This window comes from Entelurus aequoreus, linkage group LG25 (genome assembly GCF_033978785.1).
Source record: "Entelurus aequoreus isolate RoL-2023_Sb linkage group LG25, RoL_Eaeq_v1.1, whole genome shotgun sequence".
NCBI lineage: Eukaryota > Metazoa > Chordata > Actinopteri > Syngnathiformes > Syngnathidae > Entelurus > Entelurus aequoreus.
The window spans coordinates 11,013,623-11,038,723 of NC_084755.1; the positions used below are offsets into that span (position 1 = coordinate 11,013,623).

Below are 25,101 nucleotides of genomic sequence, written 5' to 3' on the forward strand. Positions count from 1 at the left end.
TCACACTGAGGGTGACCGTATAAACAACTTTAACACTGTTACAAATATGCGCCACACTGTGAACCCGCACCAAACAAGAATAACAAACACATTTCGGGAGAACACAACAGAACAAATACCCAGAAACCCTTGCAGCACTAACTCTTCTGGGACGCTCCAATATACACCCCCCGCTACTCCCTAAAAACCCCGCCCCCCCCCAACCCCGCCCACCTCAACCTCCTCATGCTCTCTCAGGGAGAGCACGTCCCAAATTCGAGGCTGCTGTTTTGAGGCATGTTAAAAAAAATAATGCACTTTGTGGCTTCAATAATAAATATGGCAGTGCCATGTTGGCATGTTTTTTTTCCCATAACTATAGTTGGTTTATTTTGGAAAACCTTGTTACATTGTTTAATGCATCCAGCGGGGCATCACAACAAAATTAGGCATAATAATGTGTTAATTCCACAACTGTATATATCGGTATCGGTTGATATCGGAATCGGTAATTAAGAGTTGGACAATAACGGAATATCGGATATCGGCAAAAAAGCCATTATCGGACATCTCTAATTATTATTATTAGTAATAGTTTTAGAAGTAATAGTAGTGGTAGTAGTAGATCAGACCAGTTTAAAATACATACAAATGATGTACTGCAATAACGATAACATTAGCATTATTTCTTTATTACTATTCGGTCACGTTGTGATGAAAAATTGGAGAAATGCAATGTATCATATTGTAACTGTATGCATGTTTGAAATAAACCAAAACCATTATTGGTTGTAGCTGTAGTAATAGTACGGTTGTCAGTTGAAAAACACATATTATGTGCTGTTATAGTGATATCATTAATATTATTCTCACTATTTTTAGTAGTAGTAGGTGTAGGTGTAATCTAAAAACAATTAAAAAAAAATCCTTGGCGGCAATGACAACTCCCGTTTCGGTCCAGGAGGGCCAAAACCCACCCACACCCACACCCACACCCACACCAGGGTCCCCAAGCAACGGGATCCTCGCTCTCCTAAACTGAAGACACGTGAGACCAGTTCAGGCTCCAATTAGGGCCGAGCTGTTTCCCAGAAGTGTCTACCCCCTCCACCGCCAATGAATGCCTCACTCCTCCTGCACCACCGTGGCGGGAGAACCGCGCACCCCATGGTGTCCAGACCTGACCTCAGCTGGCTCGCAGAGGGCCAAAAGCGAAAAAAAGCAAAAGAATGTCACACAGGCCGCACGCAAATAAACCCAACTGTGTTTTGCAAGAATATCGTTGTCTGGGATCTATGCAGCTGGTGAGTGCACATGCAGTTTGGACACAGCCGGTATTTGTTGGAAATGCACTTTGAATGCATTTGCGCTCCCAGCCAATATTTTTTACGGGTGGAACAATAAATCACTCCCAAGAACATCGCACACTAGAGAGGGACAGTAAATGCATCCTGAGGGCAGCATTTCTCAGAAAGCAGCCACAACAAAGCTTGCTTGCCTTTTTTCATCCTGCAGGGACCATCGGTTTTTAAAAATGTTTGTACAGAACGTGGGATAATAAATGAAGCCGCGATCAAAAACATTACCATCATGTGGGTTGAATTCCGCCTTTAAGGCTATTTATTTGGAAATGTTGCAAAATGATCTTTTTTAATCAATCAATCAATCAAAGTAGTTTGGACACACCTTCTCATTTCATTGCATTTTCTTTATTTTCATGACTATTTACATTGTAGATTGTCACTGATGGCATCAAAACTATGACACCTGTGAAGTGAAAACCATTTCAGGTGACTACCTCTTGAAGCTCATGGAGAGAATGCCAAGAGCGTGCAAAACAGTAATTAGAGCAAAGTGTGGCTACTTGGAAGAAACTAGAATATAAAACGTGTATATACATGTAAATAGTCATGAAAATAAAGAAAAAACATTGAATGAGAAGGTGTGTCCAAACTTTTGGCCTGTACTGTACAAGATATATATATATATATATATATATATATATATATATATATATATATATATATATATATATATATATATATATAATATATCCAGGAGGGCCAAATATATATCCAGGAGGGCCAAATATATATATATATATATATATATATATATATATATATATATATATATATATATATATATATATATATATATATATATATATATATATATATATATATATATATATATATATATATATATATACGTATATATATATATATATATATATATATATATACGTATATATATATATATATATATATATACATATATATATATATACATATATATATATATATATATATATATATATATATATATATATATATATACATATATATATATATACATATATACATATATATATATATATATATATATATATATATATATATATATATATATATATATATATATATATATATATATATATATATATATATATACATATATATATATATATACACATATATTTGGCCCTCCTGGATATATCTATCTATCTATCTATCTATCTATCTATCTATCTATCTATCTATCTATCTATCTATATATATATATATATATATATATATATATATATATATATATATATATATATATATATATATATATATATATATATATATATATATATATATATATATATATATATAAATATATATATATATATATATATATACAGTATATCTTGTACAGTATAGGCCAAAAGTTTGGACACACCTTCTCATTCAATGTTTTTTCTTTATTTTCATGACTATTTACATATATATATATATATATATATATATATATATATATATATATATTTATACCTTTTTTTTTTTGTGCTGCAGCTGTTACATATACTGTAATATTGTACATGGTAATTGGGAATTGTTATATATTGTATATATTATAAAAATATAATAATATAATATATCAGTATATATTATATACTGTATATATAATTTGTAAATATTACATATATGTTATATTTTATATTGCTACTATGGTACATTTTTTGTCTACTTAATACCTGCTTTATCCTTTCCATCCTTTGGAACTGAGCTACTGTGTGGAACAATTTCCCTTGTTGATCAATAAAGTTTGTCTAAGATTAAGTCAATTCATGCTGCACTACACATTTTAATCTGCTGCAACATTTAAAAAAAAGAGGCAATTACATAAGTAAGTAAGTCATTAGATAAGCAAAAAAATGCAAGTCATTAAAAATGTAATCACATCTGTTTTTAATAAAAATTACATAAAATATTTAGTATTCAATTGGATGAATAATAAATGCCATTGAAAATATATAAATACCATTACATAATTAAAGCAGCCATGAAAAATATAAATGATCATAATGACAAATGACATATTCTACCTATAATTATTTTGTTCAACTGCTATTTCTCAAGTGACCATAAACGCAAACTTCTTTTGTATTTCGTCACTGAAGACGTAAATTCTGCTCAAAGGTTAACAACCAAAAAGCTGTGAAAACGATGATGCTGTGTTCCAAATTTTAATTATTTACTGAAATTGTGTGAGCCTATGGCTTTGCACTTAGTTTGGTATATATATATATTATTTATATATATATATATATATATATATATATATATATATATATATATATATATATATATATATATATATATATATATATATATATATATATTGCATACTATTTTATTTACAACCCCCAGTTGCAGTTTTGTACTGTTTGTGTACTTATTTTTATTATTATTTCTCAACTGTTTGTAAATGTTGCAATTTATAAATAAAGGTTTCTAAAATAAATAAAAAAAAAAAAAAAAAAAAAAAAAAAATCTGCTCAAAGGTGACCGCCAATTAAACGCGCATGCGCAGTAGCGAGATTGCGCCCCCTAGACATATGCCGGAAGCCACAGGTGATATGATTGGTGTTTTTCCACGTTGCAAATGGCGAACAGCTGGCTTTTCTTTCTTGTCCTTTCAAGACCGATAGGGTGAGTAAGCAACACGTCATGCGTGATTTTACCATGTGTTGTTAATCTACAAGAGACAAATGTTTTTTTTATGTTCGTAATGAGCTCTTGTTAGCATTAGCCTGCACTAACACTGAGCTACCTCAAGAGGGTGCTGTTGTATTGAGTCTACAGCTGCTGTCATGTTATTGTACAGCTTTACTATATACTTTAATGACTGTTTACATCGATGCTTCCTAAAATGTCAACGTCCACAAACATAAATGTTCAGAGACACAGGGCACATTTTAACTTCTGGCTTCCAGGGAATCTGCAGATATGACTTAAGTGGAACTAATGAAAGCGTTATGTTATCTTATCAACCAGCTGCAAGTGGGAATACATGCAGCCAATAAAAGCTCATGTGAATAATTTGCCATGTTAACAGACTCTAAAATGAGTATTTGGCGGCTAGTAGTGATGTAATGTGAGCCAGTGTTGCCAGCATTTATTACACTTACTGGAAGGAATGTAGGTTTTTTTTATTTTTTTTAGGAGCTTGTGCATATCCTGCTGCAGAGATGCTGTGTTGTTGCACAAGCAGGAGAACATTTGTGCACGTTCATTGGGAATTGTGTGTGGCTTTCATTCTGGGAAGTTTAAAAAAAAAAAAAAAATGTAAACAGAGGTGCATTATTGTTCACTTTGGTAGTGCAACACGTGAGATCACTAATGTTAATGTGTCTGGGTGAAGATTGGTGCAGCCAAAATGGGTTTCTGGAATAGCCAGATTGTTTGTTTACTGGCCGGTTGGGACGCAGAGTACTGGTAGAATTTCGGGCAGGGAAGTGGGATAGTGGGGGAATAAAGGAGGCGGTTGTTTTTGGAGACACTCCAGGAGAATTTCCTGGCTTTAGGGAGCGCCCAGTTATGGGGAACAAAAGGAAATGCCTTCAATGCAAAGTGCAAGGAAAAAGGAAAGCTGCGGTACTCGAAGCTTGGCTTTTACTGCAACACTCATTTGTTGTGATGTGATGTTATTCCTGGAAAACAATTGCAAACTGCAATGTTAGCGTGCTGTAGAGCAGGGGTCACCAACCTTTTTGAAACCAAGAGCTACTTCTTGGGTACTGATTAATGCGAAGGGCTACCAGTTTGATACACACTTAAATAAATTGCCAGAAATAGCCAATTTGCTCAATTTACCTTTAACTCTATGTTATTATTAATAATTAATGATATTTACACTTAATTGAACGGTTTAAAAGAGGAGAAAACATGAAAATAATGACAATTGAATTTTGAAACATAGTTTACATTCAATTTCGACTCTTTAAAATTCAAAATTCAACCGAAAAAAAGAAGAGAAAAACTTAAAAAAAAAGAATTTATGGAACATCATTAGTAATTTTTCCTGATTAAGATTAATTTTAGAATTTTGATGACATATTTTAAATAGGTTAAAATCCAATCTACACTTTGTTAGACTATATAACAAATGGGACCAAGCTATATTTCTAACAAAGACAAATCATTATTTCTTCTAGATTTTCCAAAACAAACATTTTAAAATAAATCCAAAAGACTTTGAAATAAGATTTAAATTTGATTCTACAGATTTTCTAGATTTGCCAGAATAATTTTTTTGAATTTTAATCATAATAAGTTTGAAGAAATATTTCACAAATATTCTTCGTCTAAAAAACAGAAGCTAAAATGAAGAATTAAATTAAAATGTATTTACTATTCTTTACAATAAAAACATTTTTTTTTTACTTGAACATTGATTTAAATTGTCAGGAAAGAAAAGGAAGGAATTTAAAAGGTAAAAAGGTATATGTGTTTAAAATCCTAAAATCATTTTTAAGGTTGTATTTTTTCTCTAAAATTGTCTTTCTGAAAGTTATAAGAAGCAAAGTAAAAAAAATAATGAATTTATTTAAACAAGTGAAGTCCAAGTCTTTAGAATATTTTCTTGGATTTTCAAATTCTATTTGAGTTTTGTCTCTCTTAGAATTAAAAATGTCGGGCAAAGCGAGACCAGCTTGCTAGTAAATAAATACAATTTAAAAAATAGAGGCAGCTCACTGGTAAGTGCTGCTATTTGAGCTATTTTTAGAACAGGCCGGCGGGCTACTCATCTGGTCCTTACGGGCCACCTGGTGCCCGCGGGCACCGCGTTGGTGACCCCTGCTGTAGAGTCTTAACTAATGGTGCAACTTGACAACATCCTCAACTGTCAGAATCAGAATAGTTTTTATTTCCATTGTTTGAGAACGGGTTCAGAAACTAGGAATTTTTCTTGGTGCAACATAAAACACATATAGCACAGAATAGGTAATAAAAAGAGCTGTAACTGAGCTATCAGATCTTGTTATTGTTCATGTGCCTGATGGCCGAGGGAAAAAAACTGTTCAGGTGGCGGGAGGTGTGGGTCTGGATGGACCGTCGTCTCCTGCCTGAGGGGAGAGGGGAGACTAGTCCTCAGCTTAATGCAACGATACATCAGAGAGTATGGTAATAATACAAAACCCAAAACCAGTGAAGTTGGCACGTTGTGTAAATGGTAAATAAAAACAGAATACAATGAGTTGCAAATCCTTTTCAACTTATATTCAATTGAATAGACTGCAAAGACAAGATACTTAACGTTCCAACTGGTAAACTTTGTCATTTTTTTTTTACAAATATTAGCTCATTTGGAATTTGATGCCTGCAACATGTTTCACAAAAGCTGGCACAAGTGGCAAAAAAGACTGAGAACGTTGAGGAATGCTAATCAAACACTTTTTTGGAACATCCCACAGGTGAACAGGTTAATTGGGAACAGGTGGGTGCCATGATTGGGTATAAAAGCAGCTTCCATGAAATGCTCAGTCATTCACAAACAAGGATGGGGGGGAGGGTCACCACTTTGTGAACAAATGCGTTAGCAAATTGTCCAACATTTTAAGAACAATATTTCTCAAGGAGCTGTTGCAAGGAATGTAGGGATTTCACCATCTACGGTCCGTAATATCATCAAAAGGTTCAGAGAATCTGGAGAAACTCTTAACACTATTACTATCAAAATTGTAGGAATTTTTCCTCATTAAGTAATGTATTTTCATAATATTTTGATTTTATTTTAGTAAAACTACAGCATTTACTGATTTTTCCCTCCAAAGTTCTAGGATATTTTGTCTTTAAAAAATATGCAACGGCTGGCTGGCACTTCAGTTTCCAGCTGGTAAATATGGATTACTTTTGTTGGATTTTTGATAAAATAAAAGCAAAACTTGTTTTGAATTATCTTGTTTTTTCCGCCAAAAAATAGATAATAAAATCATAAACAGGGTTTTTCCTGCGTGGCGGACGCCTCCATCTAATTTTGTGCCGCCCCAGCCAGAGCGATTGATATAGCTAAACACAGCGTAAAGCTCCGGCTGTGTTGATTGAGCGATTGATATCCCTCTGTGGCAGCTATGTATTTTAACTGCAGTTGCAGCGTTGCACCACTATAGAGGCGCTATATCGACAGTAGTGCACCGGAAAGACCTGAGGCTACTACCGAAGAAGAAACGGATCGAATCGTATTTTTTCCCACTACTTAGTGCATAACGTTGACCGCCGTAACAAGTGGATTCCTGCCATACGGAGCATGATACGGAGGGATCACTGGACTCCTACAGAACACTCCAGACTGTGCTGTGAACATTTTGTCTCTGGTAAGTGAAGGAAGCTAGTAGTTTTAGCTTCGTTTCCAACCTTTTCTGACTAATTATAATAAATCAATTGATTGAAGAATTAATTAGAAGTTTGCATAGGATCAGGTAGAGTTTCATGACTGTACAGATTGACTGGTACAAGGTCAACTAAAATGAGTTACCCCAAGAAAGCATTACCAGCATGTCGTGTTTATTTAAAAAAAAGTTTCCTCCATGTCAGAGTAGTTTTTTTTTCATTTTGACAGAAAAAATATGTACTGCTTGAAATTGCATGCCTTTTAAAGTTTAGTAGTATCCATTATTGCAGCAAATCTTACAGTATATTACAGTCATAGACAATTTAGAGTGAAAAGAAAATTTTATTTTCACTCGCATACAAAAATTCTAACTTGGATTGTTTCCCTGGCTTCGAGACTCTCCCGAAAGACAGTGCGGCGAAGACACAACAAACTCCCTTCTTGTCTCCCATGGACATACGCCTGCTGTTGTTGACTTTGGACTGACTAGCGACTGCACGACACCAAGGCCGCGGAACAGAGACACGCGGCAGGCTTACACACACACACACACATGCATCCACAAAAAATATTCGCCACACACACATACCCCACCCCCCCATCCAATGCTTGCGACACGAATTCCTTAGGAATGATTGACGGCTGGGCAGCGCCTGAAGAGCTGCAGCCCGCCACCGTAGCCCCCACTCCCCCTCCTCTGTTGCAAGTCTTGAGATGCATGTTGTAATATGTATATGTGCTTTGCTATGGAGGTTTTTTCCCACTCAAGATAGCATTTTTTTACTCATCCTCCCCCAGCGTTGACCTTTTTCCCATCTTTTACCCTGTACACTGTTTGTTTGTCTAATCTTGAACGGGTTTGTGCTGAAAACAAAGTTTCGTTGTACTTGTGCAATGACAATAAAGACCTACCTACCTACCTACCTACCTACCTGTTATCATACTTGTGGTAACTTGTGCTCTTTTTCAAGGACCACTGGAAAAGGTTCTTAGCCGAAATACACTTTATTAAAGTACTGCAGAGTTACTATTAATACAGACACGGAGCCGACGTAACATTGCTGTCTATCGGAGGATCACGTACACAAACCCCGAAGTCCTAGGGACATCACATAGTAAACAGCACATGCGAAAATCATCCATTCCTTATCCTACAGCGACACCAAGTGGGCACTTGGCTATATTGCCGTTGTTCTAATGAGTGCAACTTAATAATGCTTTCATAAATGTTCACATTATAACACTTCTCCCCCTTTAGATTCCAACATTCCCAAAAATATAAATGGACTTTGAGAAAACCCAAAACGGTGGTTATCATTAGCTGGCGTACACATAAACTTAAAGTACTGTCTCAGCAACTGTTTAGCAATATAAACCTGAAAACATGAAAACATGGCAGATTTAAACTTTCAGTCACACATTCAGTCTGTCTGGAGGTTTGCGAGTGCGATGCGACCTTCGCACTACCTCTGGTGACCCAGCAGACACCGCTGGTGTGGGTGACTTCGGTGGATCTGGTGTAGGGAGACTGGGAGAGGTCTGGATGTCAGTGTGAGAGTGTCCATCCTCTCCAGAGGAAACAGAAGCCTCTGTCCTTGTCTCAGACTCTGGCGAACCCACCCCTACTGCTGTTGGTCCAGCCCCTGGAAACTCAGTGGAACTGTCTGTCTCTGAGCCTGTATCCTGCCGCAGGCGCACATGGTCCTGATGTCTGCGGAAGATACGTCCATCAGTCAGCTTAACAACGTAGGAAACTGGCCCACTCCTCTTGAGAATAATCCCAGGTAGCCACTGCTGGTTGTTGTTGCTGCTGAAGTTTCTCACATAGACACAGTCATCTGGTTTCAACTGTCTCTCACGTGCATGTTGATCATGTCTTTCTTTCTGTTTTTCCTGCTTTCCCTGCACTTTTGCCTTCATGTCCGGACGCAGCAGGTCCAGTCTTGACTTGGGCCGACGCCCCATCAGCATCTCTGCTGGCGTGCGCCCCGTTGTAGTCTGTGGCGTGAGGCGGTATTTAAACAGGAATCGTGAAAGCTGAGTGCTGAGTGAGTCACCTGTCATTCGCTTCAGGCCCTCCTTCACTGTCTGAACAGCCCGCTCCGCCAGTCCATTTGAGGCTGGGTGGAAAGGAGCTGTTCTTATGTGATGAATGCCGTTCTGTTGCATGAACTCACTGAACAACTCGCTGGTGAAAGTCGGACCATTATCAGTGACTAGTGTGTCAGGCAAGCCGTGTACTGCAAACACTTGCCTGAGTTTGTCGATGGTTGTGGGGGCTGTGATGTTGCTCATGATGTGGGCCTCAATCCATTTAGAATGCGCATCCACCATTAGGAGAAACATCTGCCCCTTAAAAGGGCCCGCAAAGTCCATATGTAGCCTAGACCAGGGACGGTCTGGCCACTCCCATGGGTGCAAAGGAGCAGGTGGAGGCATGTTCTGATTAATCTGACACTGCGTGCATCCTTTCACTTTGTCCTCCAGATCCTTATCCAGTCCTGGCCACCAGACATAGGATCTTGCGAGGCTTTTCATCCGCGATGCACCTGGATGAGTCTCATGTATTTCCTCCACAATCTGTGAACGGCCTGGGGGAGGTACAATGACCCTCGCACCCCAAAAGATGCAGCCATCTTGCAGACTCAGTTCAGTTTTACGTTTAGTATAAGGCCTCAACTCCTCTCCTTCTATCACACTGGGCCAGCCTTGTAAAAGGAAAGTTTTTACTTGGGACATGACTGGGTCCCTCTCTGTCCACTGTTTGATCCGGGATGCTTTCACAGGTGTCTCTTCCAGCTTTTCCAGTGAGAAAACAGTCTCTGGAGGCACATAAGTAACAGCAGGCGTGTCAGGTAAAGGCAGCCGACTCAGTGCATCGGCATTTGCGTTATCCTTACCTGCTCTGTACTCTATGGCGTACTGGTAGGCTGACAGTGTGAGCGCCCAACGTTGTATCCTGGCTGAGGCCAGCGGTGGGATACATTTGGTCTCACTGAACAGGCTCATCAGTGGCTTATGGTCTGTGTAGATCTTGAATGCGCGACCATAGAGATACTGATGAAAGCGCTTGACAGCGAACACGATGGCCAGACCTTCTTTGTCTAGCTGTGAGTATCCCTGCTCCGCTTTTGTCAGGGTACGTGAAGCAAAGCCAACCGGCTTCTCTGATCCGTCCTCCATTACATGCGAAAGAACTGCCCCGACTCCATAGGGCGAGGCGTCGCATGAAAGTGTTATCTGTTTATCCGGGTCATAGTGAACCAGGAGCGTTGCTGAATGGAGGAGCTCTTTCACTTCCTTGAAAGCTGCCTCCTGCTCCTCACACCACTGCCATTTCGTGTCATTGTGAAGCAACTTGTACAGTGGGGCCAAAACTTTTGAGAGGTCGGGCAGAAACTTGCCATAATAGTTCACCATGCCTAAGAACGATCTGAGTTCAGTGATGCATTTGGGGTTTGGAGCTTCCTTAATAGCTCTCACTTTGTCTTCCACTGGGCAGAGTCCCTGTGCTGTGATCCTGTGTCCCAGATAGGTCACACTTGGTGCTAGAAACACACATTTGCTGCGCTTTAATCGCAGCCCTGCTTCTGAGAGTCTCTTCAGCACCTCTTCCAAGTTAGCCAGATGCTCCACCTCCGTGGCCCCTGTGACCAAAATATCATCTAAGTACACTGCTACATGCGGAATCCCCTGCAGCAGAGTGTCCATTGTTCTTTGGAAAATGGCAGGACTGGATGCCACTCCAAACACCAGGCGATTGTATTTGAATAAACCTTTGTGTGTGTTGATCGTGACGTACTCTTTTGAATCCTCGTCGAGCAGTAGCTGTTGGTAGGCCTGGCTCATGTCCAGCTTTGTGAACAGCTTACCCCCTGCCAGGGTCGCAAACAGGTCGTCTATGCGTGGCAATGGATACTCCTCCAGCTTAGAGACCTGATTCACTGTGACTTTGTAGTCCCCGCATATCCGTGCAGTTTTGTCCTCCTTTAACACTGGAACAATGGGTGCTGCCCACCTTGAAAACTGGACGGGCTTGATGATGCCCAGCTTCTGTAATCGTTCCAGTTCCTCTTCAACTTTGCCTTTCATGGCATAGGGCACTGCTCTGGGCTTGAAAAACCTAGGTGTGGCTTCAGGGTCAACATGGAGCTTTACTGTCATGCCCTTAAGTGTTCCCAGCTCATCCTTGAACACATCACTGTATCGCTGCAGAGTGACCTCTGTTGTGCTTGCATATTTTATTTCATGCCAGTTGAGTCGGATTTTTCTAAGCACATCGCGGCCCAAAAGACTGGGCCCTCTGCCTTTAGCGATCACCAGCCTGCCTTTAGCTTTTTGACCCTCTGCTAAAATGTCCACATAAACCACTCCCAAATGAGGAATGGGCTGCCCTGTATAGGTCCTAAGTTTGAGCTTTGATGGGCGGATGGGAGGCTGGTTAAACCCCCACGTCCTCCTGTAAGTGTCTTCACTGATAACGGAGGCTGTAGCTCCTGAATCAATCTCAAACTTAATGTCCTGCCCTCCTACAGTGACTGTTGCATAGTAAGGCTCAGGTGGTTCTTCATCCGTTTCCACACCAAACATGTTAAAAGAACACACAGCCTCTTTATCTTCTTCATCTAGGTGATGTGTGGCTGCCTGAGCCTGCTGCATTTTTCCCAGCCCCGGCTTGCCCTTCCCCTTTGAGCTTCTGCACTTTTTGGCTAAATGTCCCTTTTTGTTACAAGCATGACAAACAACGTCTTTAAATTTACAGTCATTTGCATAGTGTCCCCCTCCACAACGAAAACACTCCACTTTTCTTTCATGCTTACCAGTCTCTCTCCTGACATGGTGCACTGCTGCTGTTTGTGCTCCTCCATGTCCTTTCTGGATATCCTTGGCATTATTAGCAGCCATCTCCATGCCTTGGGAGATTTCCAGAGCTTTCTTGAACGTCAGTGGTGGAGTTTCCCCCAGCAGGCGGCGTTGTGTGGCGTCATTATTAATGCCGCACACTAATCTGTCACGTAGCATATCATCTAACACTGCCCCGAAATCACAATGTTCTGACAGCTGCCGTAACTCGGCTACAAAGTTAGCCACAGACTGACCTTGCCTCCTGAAGTAGCTGTGAAACTTGAATCTTTGGACTATCACAGAAGGTTTTGGATTGTGGTGGTTTCCCACGAGCGTGACAAGATCATCATATGGGATCTCTCCCGGTTTCCGCGGTGTGGCCAAGTTCCTTATCAACTTATAAGTCTTTGCTCCACACGCACTCAGGAGAATAGAGCGCTTTTTATCCTCTTCTGTAATCCCATTAGCAGAGAAAAAGTGTCCCAACCTTTCTTCATACTCCGTCCAGTCCTCGTGTCCCTCCACAAATTCACCGACAGTCCCATATGTAGCCATCCTAGCTTGAGGCTCCCTCTCCACGCAGCTCTTCTGTAGCTCCGGGTGCCTTTTTTATTTCCTCTTCAAGCTGCTCCTCTGCAGCCGCCGACACACACTGCCGTCCTCCGTTCTGCTTCACTGCTGCGAACTGCGTCTCTCCTCTGTGTTTTTCCTCGGCGCCGTCGGTCACGCACGGCCGCCTAGCTTACCTAGCACACTTAGCTTAGCTTACAAAACAACAAACCGGAGACACACGAAAAAAACAAAAACCAGTTCACCTCGTCGCCAAAAATATGTGGTAACTTGTGCTCTTTTTCAAGGACCACTGGAAAAGGTTCTTAGCCGAAATACACTTTATTAAAGTACTGCAGAGTTACTATTAATACAGACACGGAGCCGACGTAACATTGCTGTCTATCGGAGGATCACGTACACAAACCCCGAAGTCCTAGGGACATCACATAGTAAACAGCACATGCGAAAATCATCCATTCCTTATCCTACAGCGACACCAAGTGGGCACTTGGCTATATTGCCGTTGTTCTAATGAGTGCAACTTAATAATGCTTTCATAAATGTTCACATTATAACAATACTTTCCAATTTTTTTTTTGTCTAAATAGAAATAAATACTTAAATATCTGCTTGACTTATGATTTTACAGCAAACTACCCATCAAATTAATAAAAATGACAATACACTTTTAAGTGTTCTTTACAGCATATTAGTGTAAATTGAACATTTTTTTTGCTTTAAAATTCTGGCTCATGATCAGGATTGTACCACCTCTGCCTCAATTTGAGCCAGGAAAAATGGTGTTTTTAGGCTGTGTAGCCTACTATTTCTTATACTTGTCAGTGTGGCTCTAAGTATGTGTTTCTCTCAGGTTCAGTTAATTTTATTGTATTTTCTAACCTCCACTTTGAACTAAATGGTGTCAGTCGCTGGATTTTATATGCTTGACTAGGCCATTGATTTCAAATTGAATGCTGAGGAGAGTGTTGCACAATTTTGTCTAGTATTTCAACAATACAGTAATATTGTTGTAACATAGTTTACTGCTTTAAGTTTACATGCTTAGAATAAAGTAAATCACACACATTGATGCATCACTTCTTATTTCAACATTGATGTTGTCCCTATAGTATTAAAAGCTGACAATTTATTAATAACTTAGCAATGAAGATGTTTAAGATGCTACAATCCCAGACATCGGTTGTCATGTCAACAAAAGCCAACTAGCTAGCATTTTAGTTTTACGAAATGCTTAGTTTTGGTGGTCCTCATCATGACAGCATTTCACTCACATTTCCACAACTTTCCGCATTTAATAGTAGATTCCGTTTTCATTGGCCAATTCTGTGATTATGTCGGCCATTTTGTCAACGCGGAAATCATAAGGCGGGCCCTACGCCCCAAACTAATTAGTAACACACACACACACACAAGACGAACAACAAACTGTTCCATTCCTATACTCTTAACACTATTGCTATAAAAATTGTAGAATTTTTTCTTCATTAAGTCATGTATTTTCATAATATTTTGACTTTATTTTAGTAAAATTACAACCTTTTACTGACCTTTCCCTCCAAAATTCTAGGACATTTTGTCTTTAAAAAGTATGCAACGGCTGGCTGGCACTTCGGTTTCCAGCTGGTAAATATGGGTTACTTTTGTTATATTTTTGATAAAATACAAGCAAAACTTGTTTTGAATTATCTTGTTTTTCCCCCAAAAAAAGACAAACAAATTGTCAAGTTCAAACACTATTAAACAAGACAAGAAGCAAAGAATCAAACAGACACATAATTAAATTTGGACTCAATTGAGGAGAGACGCCGTCGACCTGTAACCTCTTACAGTGTCTTAGCACGCTCTGGGGAAAGATTGTACGCCACCTCTTTTTATTTGGATTTTCCCTGTTTACATAACATCTGTTTCTAAAGGAATGGGGAGGGGAGTATGTAAACAGTCATTGTTTTCGGTCACATTAACACAAAAGAAAAAGATGCCTCGGGCTTGGGCTGGTCCTGGCTTCAGCCTGAGCAGGTCTTCGATGACAATAGATAACCCCCTCCCGTCACCTCCCATCGTACACAATAGAATTTTCCAAGCCTTTGCTTGGTGCAACAAAGACAATGTCTTGTCTGTTCATTGGGAACTTGGAGAACGGAAAGTTTTTTTGATAATTTACATACAATTTTTCTGACACAAATCATAAATAAAAATGGTGTTTTTAGGCCGTATAGCTTACTATTTGTTATACTTGTCAGTGTGGCTCTAAGTATGTGTTTCTCTCAGGTTCAGTTAATTTTATTGTATTCTTTTACCTCCACTTTGAACTAAATGGTGTCAGTTGCTGGATTTCATATGCTTGACTAGGCCATTGATTTCAAATTGAATGCTGTCAGGAGACTGTGATGGGATGCCTGCAGGCATATAGATGGAGACATTTTATAATCGATTTGAAAAGGCAAAAAACAAAACAAACACCTTCTCTGTCTCAAAGCAGGTCACACAAAATCAACCATGTAAGGACAACCGAGTTGATTATAGCCCGCCTACGTCAAACTGAGAATGGTTAAATGTGGAACCATGCTGTCACGTATGAAGTCATTTACCCTCATATGACAACAGGGGAAGAGTGTCATGCTGTTACTCCACCAGCTTGACGCACGTGTAGTATTTTTTGTCGCTGGGGGGGGGGGAGGTTTATTTGGAGAAACACACCTGTGTACGCTAACAATGACTCTATTCTAGGCTTAACAATAGCGTATTGTCCACTTGTAGTGCCCTGATATGACCTCATTGTATGAACGCATTTACGTGCAAGGTCACAGCAAGCTGAGTCACATGGGAAATGACTTCCTGGTGGGATCAAGGCTTGAGAATCGCGAACCATCTGCCCCTGAGTCAGCCTCTTAGACAATGTGCGCAAAGGTCCTACGGGACCATCTAGGGCTCCGTTTTTTTCAACCTTTTTTCGGCCAAGGCACATTTTTTTTCAATGAAAAAATCCAGAGGCACAACACCAGCAGAAATCATTTAAAAAAATGAAACCCAGTAGTCGATATTGACGATAAAGAGTGGTTCTCGCAATTGTTGAATATGACTTTAAGCTATAACCAACTATGCAACAGCTCTTGTCTCAAAGTACACTGCAAAAAGTGTTCAAAAACAAGAAAACATTTTTTTTTCTTTTTTTTCTTGTTTTTGAACACTTGACTTTTTGCAGTGTACAAAGAGTACAGTCCAGACGTCTCTCCTCAATTGAGCCAAATTTAATTATGTCTCTGTTTAATTCCTTGCTTCTTGTCTTGTTTAATAGATGTCATCAGTTTTTGAACCTGACAGATTACCATAGTAACTAGTATGTCATGCAAAAGTGCAGATTACAAGCATTTAAAAAGTTTGTATAGTTCTAGACTTTCGGTCATTTGAAAACATCACTGCACATCATAATGGCAGCTACACTGCAAAAAGTCAGTGTTCAAAAACAATAAAAAAATAATAAAAAAAATTAGGGGTATTTTATTTGAACTAAGCAAAATTATCTGCCAATAGAACAAGAAAATTTGGCTTGTCAAGACTTCCCAAAACAAGTAAAAGCTAACCTCGATGAACCACAAAATACCTTAAAATAAGTATTTTCTCTCTAATAACAAGTGCACTTTTCTTGGTAGAAAAAAAAGAGACCTTTTTGCTCAATATGTTGAAAAATGTTCTTAAATTAAGTAAACGCTAGTGCCATTATCTTGACATAATGATATGCGCTCGGCATTACATTTCTTGAAACCAGCAAAATTATACTAAAAACTAATTTATTGTTCTTAATGGAAAGGCAACAAGGCAACCGCTTTTTACTCTCGGGGCCTCCTAGCCGCTCAGGCAAATCATATTGTCTAAAAATGCATTTTTCCATCGATAACATGACATCATCGCGGCAAGTGCGTGCTCTTTCAGTCAATTAGTGCGCATATATACAGCCCGGCCCCTGGCCAAACATTTTTCAATTGTAATTTTGAAGAATTCATCTGAATGTGCATGAACTATTTCTGTTCAAAATTGTTAGAAATGTCAAATGTTAAATGTTTAAATATTAACTGTCAGTTTACTGTACTGTGCCAACTGTACTATATATATATATATATATATATATATATATATATATATATATATATATATATATATATATATATATATATATATATATATATATATATATATATATATATATATATATATTAGTACATATTTTCTATTGTTTCATTGAAAATAAAACAGCAAAGTCCATTTGGCTGTCATCTGTTTTAATTATGAGACACATTCGTGTCAAAGTCTTGATTTTTTTTTTTTACATGCTTGAAATAAGAAATTATTACTTTAAAAAAGTAGTTTTATACTCGTGAGTGTTGATGACACAGCTTTGCAACCGTTGATATTCTAGTTTCAAGCATGTTTGACTCAATATAGGTCATCAAATGTCAGCAACAAGCTGTAATATCTTACTGAGATCATTTAGGACCAAAAACCCTTAAAACAAGTAAAACACTCTTACATAAAATCTGCTTAGTGAGAAGAATTATCTTATCAGACAGAAAATAAGCAAATGTCACCCTTATTTGAGATATCTTATCTTACTTAGATTTCAGTTTTTGCTGTGTAGGTTTACTGTCACTAGCTATCGCTGACTTATTTTATTTCTGTGCGTAGTGTTTTAGTTCTAGTTTTTTGCTCATATTTTGGTGGCTTTTCCTGTTTTGTTGGCAGTTCCATGTCTTCCTTTGAGCACTATTCCCCGCACTTGCTTTGCTTCAGCAATCGAGACTATTTAAGTTGTGCGGACGCCATCCTTCTTTGTGGGGACATTGTTGATTGTCATGTCATGTACGGATGTACTTTGTGGACGCCGTCTCTGCTCCACACGTGTAAGTCTTTGCTGTCGTCCAGCATTCTGTTTTTGTTTACTCGAGAGCCAGTTCAGTTTTAGTTTGGTTTTGCATCGCCTTCCCTAAGCTTCAATGCCTTTTCTTAGCGGCACTCGCCTTTTGTTTATCTTTGGTTTCAGCATTAGATACCTTTTTACCTGTACACTGCCTCCAGCTGTCGTCTAAATATTGTGATCACAACAAACCATCGTCGTCGTTCCCGACATCTATAAAGCAATTAGCTACCTGATGTCATCTACGGATATGGAAGAGTATTACACGGTTACTTTGCCGAGCTCTAGACAGTACAGACACTCAACAACGGCACATTATAATTATATTTTTACCCCTTGAGGTGAAATTACATCATCTCCCACGACACACCAGCAGGCATGTGATTTTTCCGTCTAAAGTCGGAATACCGTCTTTTTCAATCTCGGGAAAAAAAAAAAAAATTATCTCCCGTTTTTCCGTTTTTTTTCCGACCCTAAATCAAGATTCGAGACGTAGGTTATATTACGCCGTAGTTGATTGGTCGATATGTTCCTTGTGACCAATCAGGACATCTGTTATGAATGATGACGTTAATAACGTCATCATTCATAATGGTTATTACGGCCATTTTCCATATGTAAACAATGTCTGTTCTCGAGAGAAAGGACGCTTTACGAGTAAAAGAAATTGATAAACATGTCAAAAATAAGTTTCGATGGGACTGGATGGAAAGGGAAATCACTGATACTGTTGGGAAGAAGAAAGCTACGACTTTGTTCGGTGATTTTATTCGGAAAATCGATCGTCCCGGAAAGGTTTTGTGCACGTGGTGTCATGATAATATTGACTATGGATCACGAGGTTTCAAGGCTTTGGAAGTACATGCGAAACGCCAAAAACATATGAAACAACTTGAAGCAAGGAAAACAAACTTTTCACTAGCTGGTACTTTTGGATGTCAACCGAAAGTGAGCAAACCTTACGGGCTTCATCTTGTTTACATCGACAACTGCCGTAGACATCGAGAGGAAAGATCCACCCACTTCAGTTGCAGACAGGGTTGTTAATAATGAGGTAAGCTAAAAAATATTTGCTTGCGAAATATGCATGTTTGTTTTAAGTATTAACCAATTATTGCTTAGCGAAATATAAATGGGTTTTTCTAAAAGTAAAAAGCCACGTGAAAATATATTATGAAATTACAGAAATTCAAAGAGTCGCATTATTGATTCCAGTTAACAATTTATTTGAAATAAATTTGCATATAATACTATTTTGTAATATTAGGTTCTTATGTAGTCTCTTGAAACTTGTCAGTGGTGTAACAATCTTGAAGGTAAATATTTTCACACTTGTTTCATGCAATATGTGAGTGTCCTGACATTATTATTATTTCCTATTTTCAAATATGAGTAAACAATACTAAACATGTTTAATTATTTTCATAAATGTATATCCTATTTTGGCGAAAAAATGAAATGTTTACATTACATGAACTGAAGTAATGTGGTAATACTGTAAATAAACTGTAGATAATAACACTGATCAATGTGACACCTGTGGATGTGAAATGAACACAAGATGTAAATATTAGTGACTAAATACTGTTGGGACTGAACCATATACAGCAGGGGTCACCAACGCGGTGCCCGTAAGGACCAGATGAGTAGCCCGCTGGCCTGTTCTAAAAATAGCTCAAATAGCAGCACTTACCAGTGAGCTGCCTCTATTTTTTACATTTTATTTATTTACTAGCAAGCTGGTCTCGCTTTGCCCGACATTTTTAATTCTAAGAGAGACAAAACTCAAATAGAATTTGAAAATCCAAGAAAATATTTTAAAGACTTGGTCTTCACTTGTTTAAATAAATTCATTATTTTTTTTACTTTGCTTCTTATAACTTTCAGAAAGACAATTTTAGAGAAAAAATACAACCTTAAAAATGATTGTAGGATTTTTAAACACAGGTACCTTTTTACCTTTTAAATTCCTTCCTCTTCTTTCCTGACAATTTAAATCAATGTTCAAGTACATTTTTTTTTTTTTTATTGTAAAGAATAATAAATACATTTAAATTTAATTCTTCATTTTAGCTTCTGTTTTTTCGACGAAGAATATTTGTGAAATATTTCTTCAAACTTATTATGATTAAAATTCAAAAAAATTATTCTGGTAAATCTAGAAAATCTGTAGAATCAAATTTAAATCTTATTTCAAAGTGTTTTGAATTTCTTTTAAAATTTTTGTTCTGGAAAATCTAGAAGAAATAATGATATGTCTTTGTTAGAAATATAGCTTGGTCCAATTTGTTATATATTCTAACAAAGTGTAAATTGGTTTTTAACCTATTTAAAACATGTCATCAAAATTCTAAAATTAAACTTAATCAGGAAAAATTACTAATGTTCCATAAATTCTTTTTTTAATTTTTTCAAAAAGATTCGAATTAGCTGGTTTCTCTCTTCTTTTTTTCGGTTGAATTTTGAATTTTAAAGAGTCGAAATTGAAGATAAACTATGTTTAAAAATTTAATTGTCAATTTTTTCGTGTTTTCTCCTCTTTTAAACCGTTCAATTAAGTGTAAATATCATTAATTATTAATAATAACATAGAGTTAAAGGTAAATTGAGCAAATTGGCTATTTCTGGCAATTTATTTAAGTGTGTATCAAACTGGTAGCCCTTCGCATTAATCAGTACCCAAGAAGTAGCTCTTGGTTTCAAAAAGGTTGGTGAACCCTGATATACAGTGATTCATTAGGATAATTGGGTTATGTATGTTCTATTAATGATGTTTTCATGTCTTTAAACACTAAAATATTTTCTTCAAATGGTGCTGTCTTTGTTAATTTTAGCATGTTAAATTGGTGAAAAACCAGGAGCTGGACCTGGCTGGGAGCCTTCGTCCCCCAGACCCCCGGAAATTTTTTCAGTCTTTTTCCATTGTGGTCAAATCACATGCCTGCACCAGACTGTATTTCCCGGCGATTGATTGAGACTTTTATTAGTAGGTTGCACAGTGAAGTACATATTCCGTACAATTGACCACTAAATGGTAACACCCGAATAAGTTTTTCAACTTGTTTAAGTCGGGGTCCATGCGAGGCACAGTAGTTAAAAAAACACTGATCTAGGGTTCTGCACGCGAACCATGCATTTCTCCATTCATGAAGGTGCTGGAATATGGTTTGTTAACCTTGTCTATGTGGAAACGTCACGCTCTAGTTTACCGGCAACTCGCAGGATCAGGTTACAGAGTGTTGAGCATGGCGTCATGATGCAGATATAGCCATTAAACCATTCATACGGTTTTGCATTTGAATTCTGCAAGCGTGCACGCGTGTGTGTGCGCTTCTCAAAAACCGCAGCCTTCTCAGCTATCAGTCCAAGCTGATGTTACAGCGCAGACACATTTATTACCAGCATTCCCAATGACATCAGCCTGCTATTTCCAGGCTTTATGGTGGGAATCAAAGTCCATTCTGAACATCCCCCATTATGTCACCACCGGCTCCTCCGTCTCCCCGCCACTTGATACTGATAAAGGCACGGAGGTGGCGGTGCCGGGCAGGCCGGGTCCGATCAATCCTAATGCCCGGCCATGAATAACAGCCCATTCTCAGCATGCGGCCTTTGCCAGATAGATGTAGCAATATGTGTGTGTGTGTGTGTGTTTAGCGATGACCTCACATCCTTATTTTCAGCTGCAGACAATAAAGTGTTAGCTTTCTCTGACACCTAAGACAACTTACAAGGCACTCAGTACTGCGCAGACCTCTGCCAATGCAGTTTAATTGAGCTTTTTTCTTATTCACCCTTAATATCCTTAAAAGTTTTTGCATAACACAACCAACTGACTGACAAATGACTAAACTAATTACCGTATTTCCTTGAATTGGCGCAGGGAATATAGTATTCGCACGTCTAGAATTACTGCCGGGTCAAACTCGTTTCTCAAAATAATTAACGCATGCTTGGCCTTACCGCCGGTTCATTATTAACGCCGGATGAAATTCGTTTCGCAAAATATTAATTTTATTATCGCATGTCTATAATTTTCGCCGGGTCAAACTCGTTTCGCAAAATATTTAGCATATGTCTAGAACTTCCGCCGGGTCAAATTCATTACGTCACGAGTGACGCTTTACCTGTCCTCGTTTTCAAAATGGAGGAAGCTGATTTCAGTAGTTTGCAATCGCACAAAGGAAAAAAGATAAAGAGTTATTCAGTAGGATTTAAGGTCCAAGCTATTGAATACCGGAACAGTAAGCAGCTATGTTTTATTAATATACCGTAGCTGCGTGTGTCAAATACGGTATGAGTCATTAAATGACTCCCGCCTCCTGGTGGTAGAGGGCGCTAGTGATCCTTCTTGCGACTTCCGGTACTGCAGAAGAAGTGACAACACGCAGCAACAGATCGTCTTTTTTTTCCTCTCGCCTGAACTTTTAACATGGAGAATTACATCTAAAATAAAACAGTTTTCTAAACTGGACTTTCAATCGAAGCAGGAGGTAATGATTAAAGGAATATCTCCATTGAGACAGAGAGACTTTTAAAACTGAAGAAAGAAAATAAGGAAGACTTCTATAAACAAGTTATCGATGCTTTTGGTCAGAAGGAGCTGCAAATGGACTCCATTTATAAGTACAGGTAAGACCATAATAACGTTTTTTTTAATTAAATGTGCTTTTCATGATGGTATGCTTACATCACACTGAAAGCGCACGCCTAAATTTACCGCATTCCTTTTGGTAAACGCCGGAGTGAGAAGAGGTTCTAAAATAATTAGCGCGTGCACGGCCATCCCGCAGGCTTCCGGTAAACGCCGGAGTGACAGGAGGTTTTAAATTAACTAGCGCCCCTGCGGCTATTCAAGGAAATACGGTAAACAGATTAACGAGCCACACAATGAAGATAATTGCCAAGGAACTAACCAACAAATCACCTGATCATCAAACCAACTAATTAAACATTCACTAAAATAACTTGAGAACTATCTCTACTTTTGACTATGGCTGAGTAAAAATTCAGTCAGTTATGATGGTTAGGATTTATTGTTTAACATGTTACCGTATTTTTCGGACTAGAAGGCGCACTTAAAATCCTTTCATTTCCTCAAAACTCGATAAGTGCGCCTTATAACCCGGTGCGCCTAATGTACGGAATAATTCTGGTTTTGCTTACCGACCCCGAAGCTATTTTATTTGGTACATGGTGTAATGATAAGTGTGACCAGTAGATAAAAAAATTGTGTTTTAGGCCTTATAGCCTACTATTTGGTATACTTGTCAGTGTGGCTCTAAGTATGTGTACTTCAATTTTCTTATAAGCCGACAGTTGACTTTGGAATATTTAGGAGCGAGGAAAATTCACGACTGGATTTGTTGCACAGGTGGCATCCTATGACAGTTCCACGCTGGAAATCACTGAGAGCGGCCCATTCTTTCACAAATGTTTGTAGAAACTAAGCCTAAGTGCTTGATTGTACACACCTGTGGCCGGGCCAAGTGATTAGAACACTTGATTCTGATCATTTGGATGGGTGGCCAAATAGTGTATGTTTATTATTGCAAAAAAAAAAAAAGCATAATTATGTTTTTATTTTAACAACAAATCTTAAGGTACATTAAACATATGTTTCTTATTGCAAGTTTGTCCTTCAATAAAATAGTGAACATACTAGACAACTTATCTTTTATTAGTAAGTAAGCAAACAAAGGCTCCTAATTTAGTCTGCTGACATATGCAGTAACATATTGTGTCATTTATCATTCTATTATTTTGTCAAATTTATTAAGGACAAGTGGTAGAAAATGAATTATTAATCTACTCATTCATTTACTGTTAATATCTGCTTACTTTCTCTTTTAACATGTTCTATCTACACTTCTGTTCAAATGTAATAATCACTTATTCTTCTGTTGTTTGATACTTTACATTAGTTTTGGATGATACAACAAATTACCAAGTAGTTACAGCATCATACATTGCATCATATTCAAAGTCCTCGTGTCCAGGGATGTATTTCCCGAGTTTATAAACATAATATAAATTAAAAAAAAGATTTTGAAATGCCAAAAAATATTGATGTAATCATAGTAGCATCGACTATATGCGCTCCTGTACTTGGTATCATTACAGTGGCGTTTGTTTATATTGTGGCGTCCTGGAGGAGTTGGTGCTGCAGGGAATTCTGGGAATTTGCCAAATTGATTCACAGGGCGTGATATCAATCACATCGGCAAATTGTGCCTTTTGCAGCATTCTATCTCGTGGATAATGAACCGTGTCTGTGCCGCTGAAGTCCAGCAGTGTTCTCCCTCGAGTTCCATGGAAATTGTCTCAGACGTTTCCGTGGAAGTGCTTTCAAAAGAGTCCGTTTTAAGGAAGTCCAACGCGATGCGTGCCTGTGAGGTATGCAAACAAGAGGCCGCGTCACGCGGTCCTTGTGGGCCCGTGGCGTGACAAGTCTTCAGGAAGACGGGAAAACAGGAACATCCAGAATGTGGCCATTGTAGCCTCTCAGCTGTTGTGGAGGTGTTTGTTTTTCTCGTGTCAACAGATATTATTGCGCAAGGCTCTTCTTTGCCTCCCACTGGCGTATGATGTAGCACCGAATGCGACAACAGAAAAGCACAAAGTGTTGCAACGTGATGTGTACTTTTTCAGATGACTTTTCTCTGCAAAGGAGAGTGCGTAAGTCACAGGTGATAGACATTAATCACAGCAATCTATTATTGATATGAACGCTGCTGCCGGTAAATGTGTTTTAAAGGCCATGTGACAAGCTGTTGATGATGTAGGGCAATTTTGCTTCTTCCTCATTGTGAGGAGCGACTTCCTTTTTAGCACTTGTGTTTACGGTCGAAAAAAGTCTTGCGTGACAGATTGGAGTCGCTTTTCCAGTTGCAACAGTAATCCGAGACGTTACGCCGATTGTTGTATGCCAGGAATACAACAACGCTAAACCATGTCTGAATAGTTGTCCTTTGTCAAACAGTTAATAAGCATGATCAGATCCTTTTTTTAAATGGTCTCATTACTCGTCTGCTTCCTTATTATTGTCTTTGCTTTCACCTGTCAACCGCTGCGAATTTCCCTTTTATTGAATATTTTTAATTTAACTTGAAACGTGGCGCTTTTTGCTGGAA

At 38.2% G+C, this 25,101-nt stretch overlaps 2 protein-coding genes across 2 annotated transcripts in view; one reads left to right on the forward strand and one right to left on the reverse strand.

Annotated features, from left to right (window-relative positions):
- The first annotated feature begins 3,841 nt into the window (after nucleotides 1-3,841).
- Nucleotides 3,842-25,101, forward strand: part of LOC133642603 (suppressor of cytokine signaling 3-like) — a 60,631-nt gene continuing 39,371 nt past the window's right edge. Inside the window, exon 1 of the mRNA XM_062036893.1 lies at nucleotides 3,842-3,959. The gene's annotated coding sequence lies outside the window, so the exon portion shown is untranslated. The remainder of the gene's footprint in view (nucleotides 3,960-25,101) is intronic.
- LOC133642456 (uncharacterized protein K02A2.6-like) lies at nucleotides 8,664-13,281 on the reverse strand. The gene is made up of 2 exons (XM_062036648.1): nucleotides 10,542-13,281; nucleotides 8,664-10,463 (listed from the first exon to the last, which is right to left on the reverse strand). The coding sequence occupies exons 1-2, from the start codon at nucleotides 13,039-13,041 to the stop codon at nucleotides 9,055-9,057; spliced, it is 3,909 nt and encodes a 1,302-aa protein (XP_061892632.1). The 5' UTR covers nucleotides 13,042-13,281; the 3' UTR covers nucleotides 8,664-9,054.

Coding starts and splice junctions, on each gene's coding strand:
- LOC133642456 (XM_062036648.1), bottom strand. CDS start 13,041: ATGGCTACATATGGGACTGTCGGTGAATTTGTGGAGGGACACGAGGAC. Junction 10,464..10,541: donor CGCCATAGAGTACAGAGCAG/GTAAGGATAACG, acceptor ATGTGCCTCCAG/AGACTGTTTTCTCACTGGAA.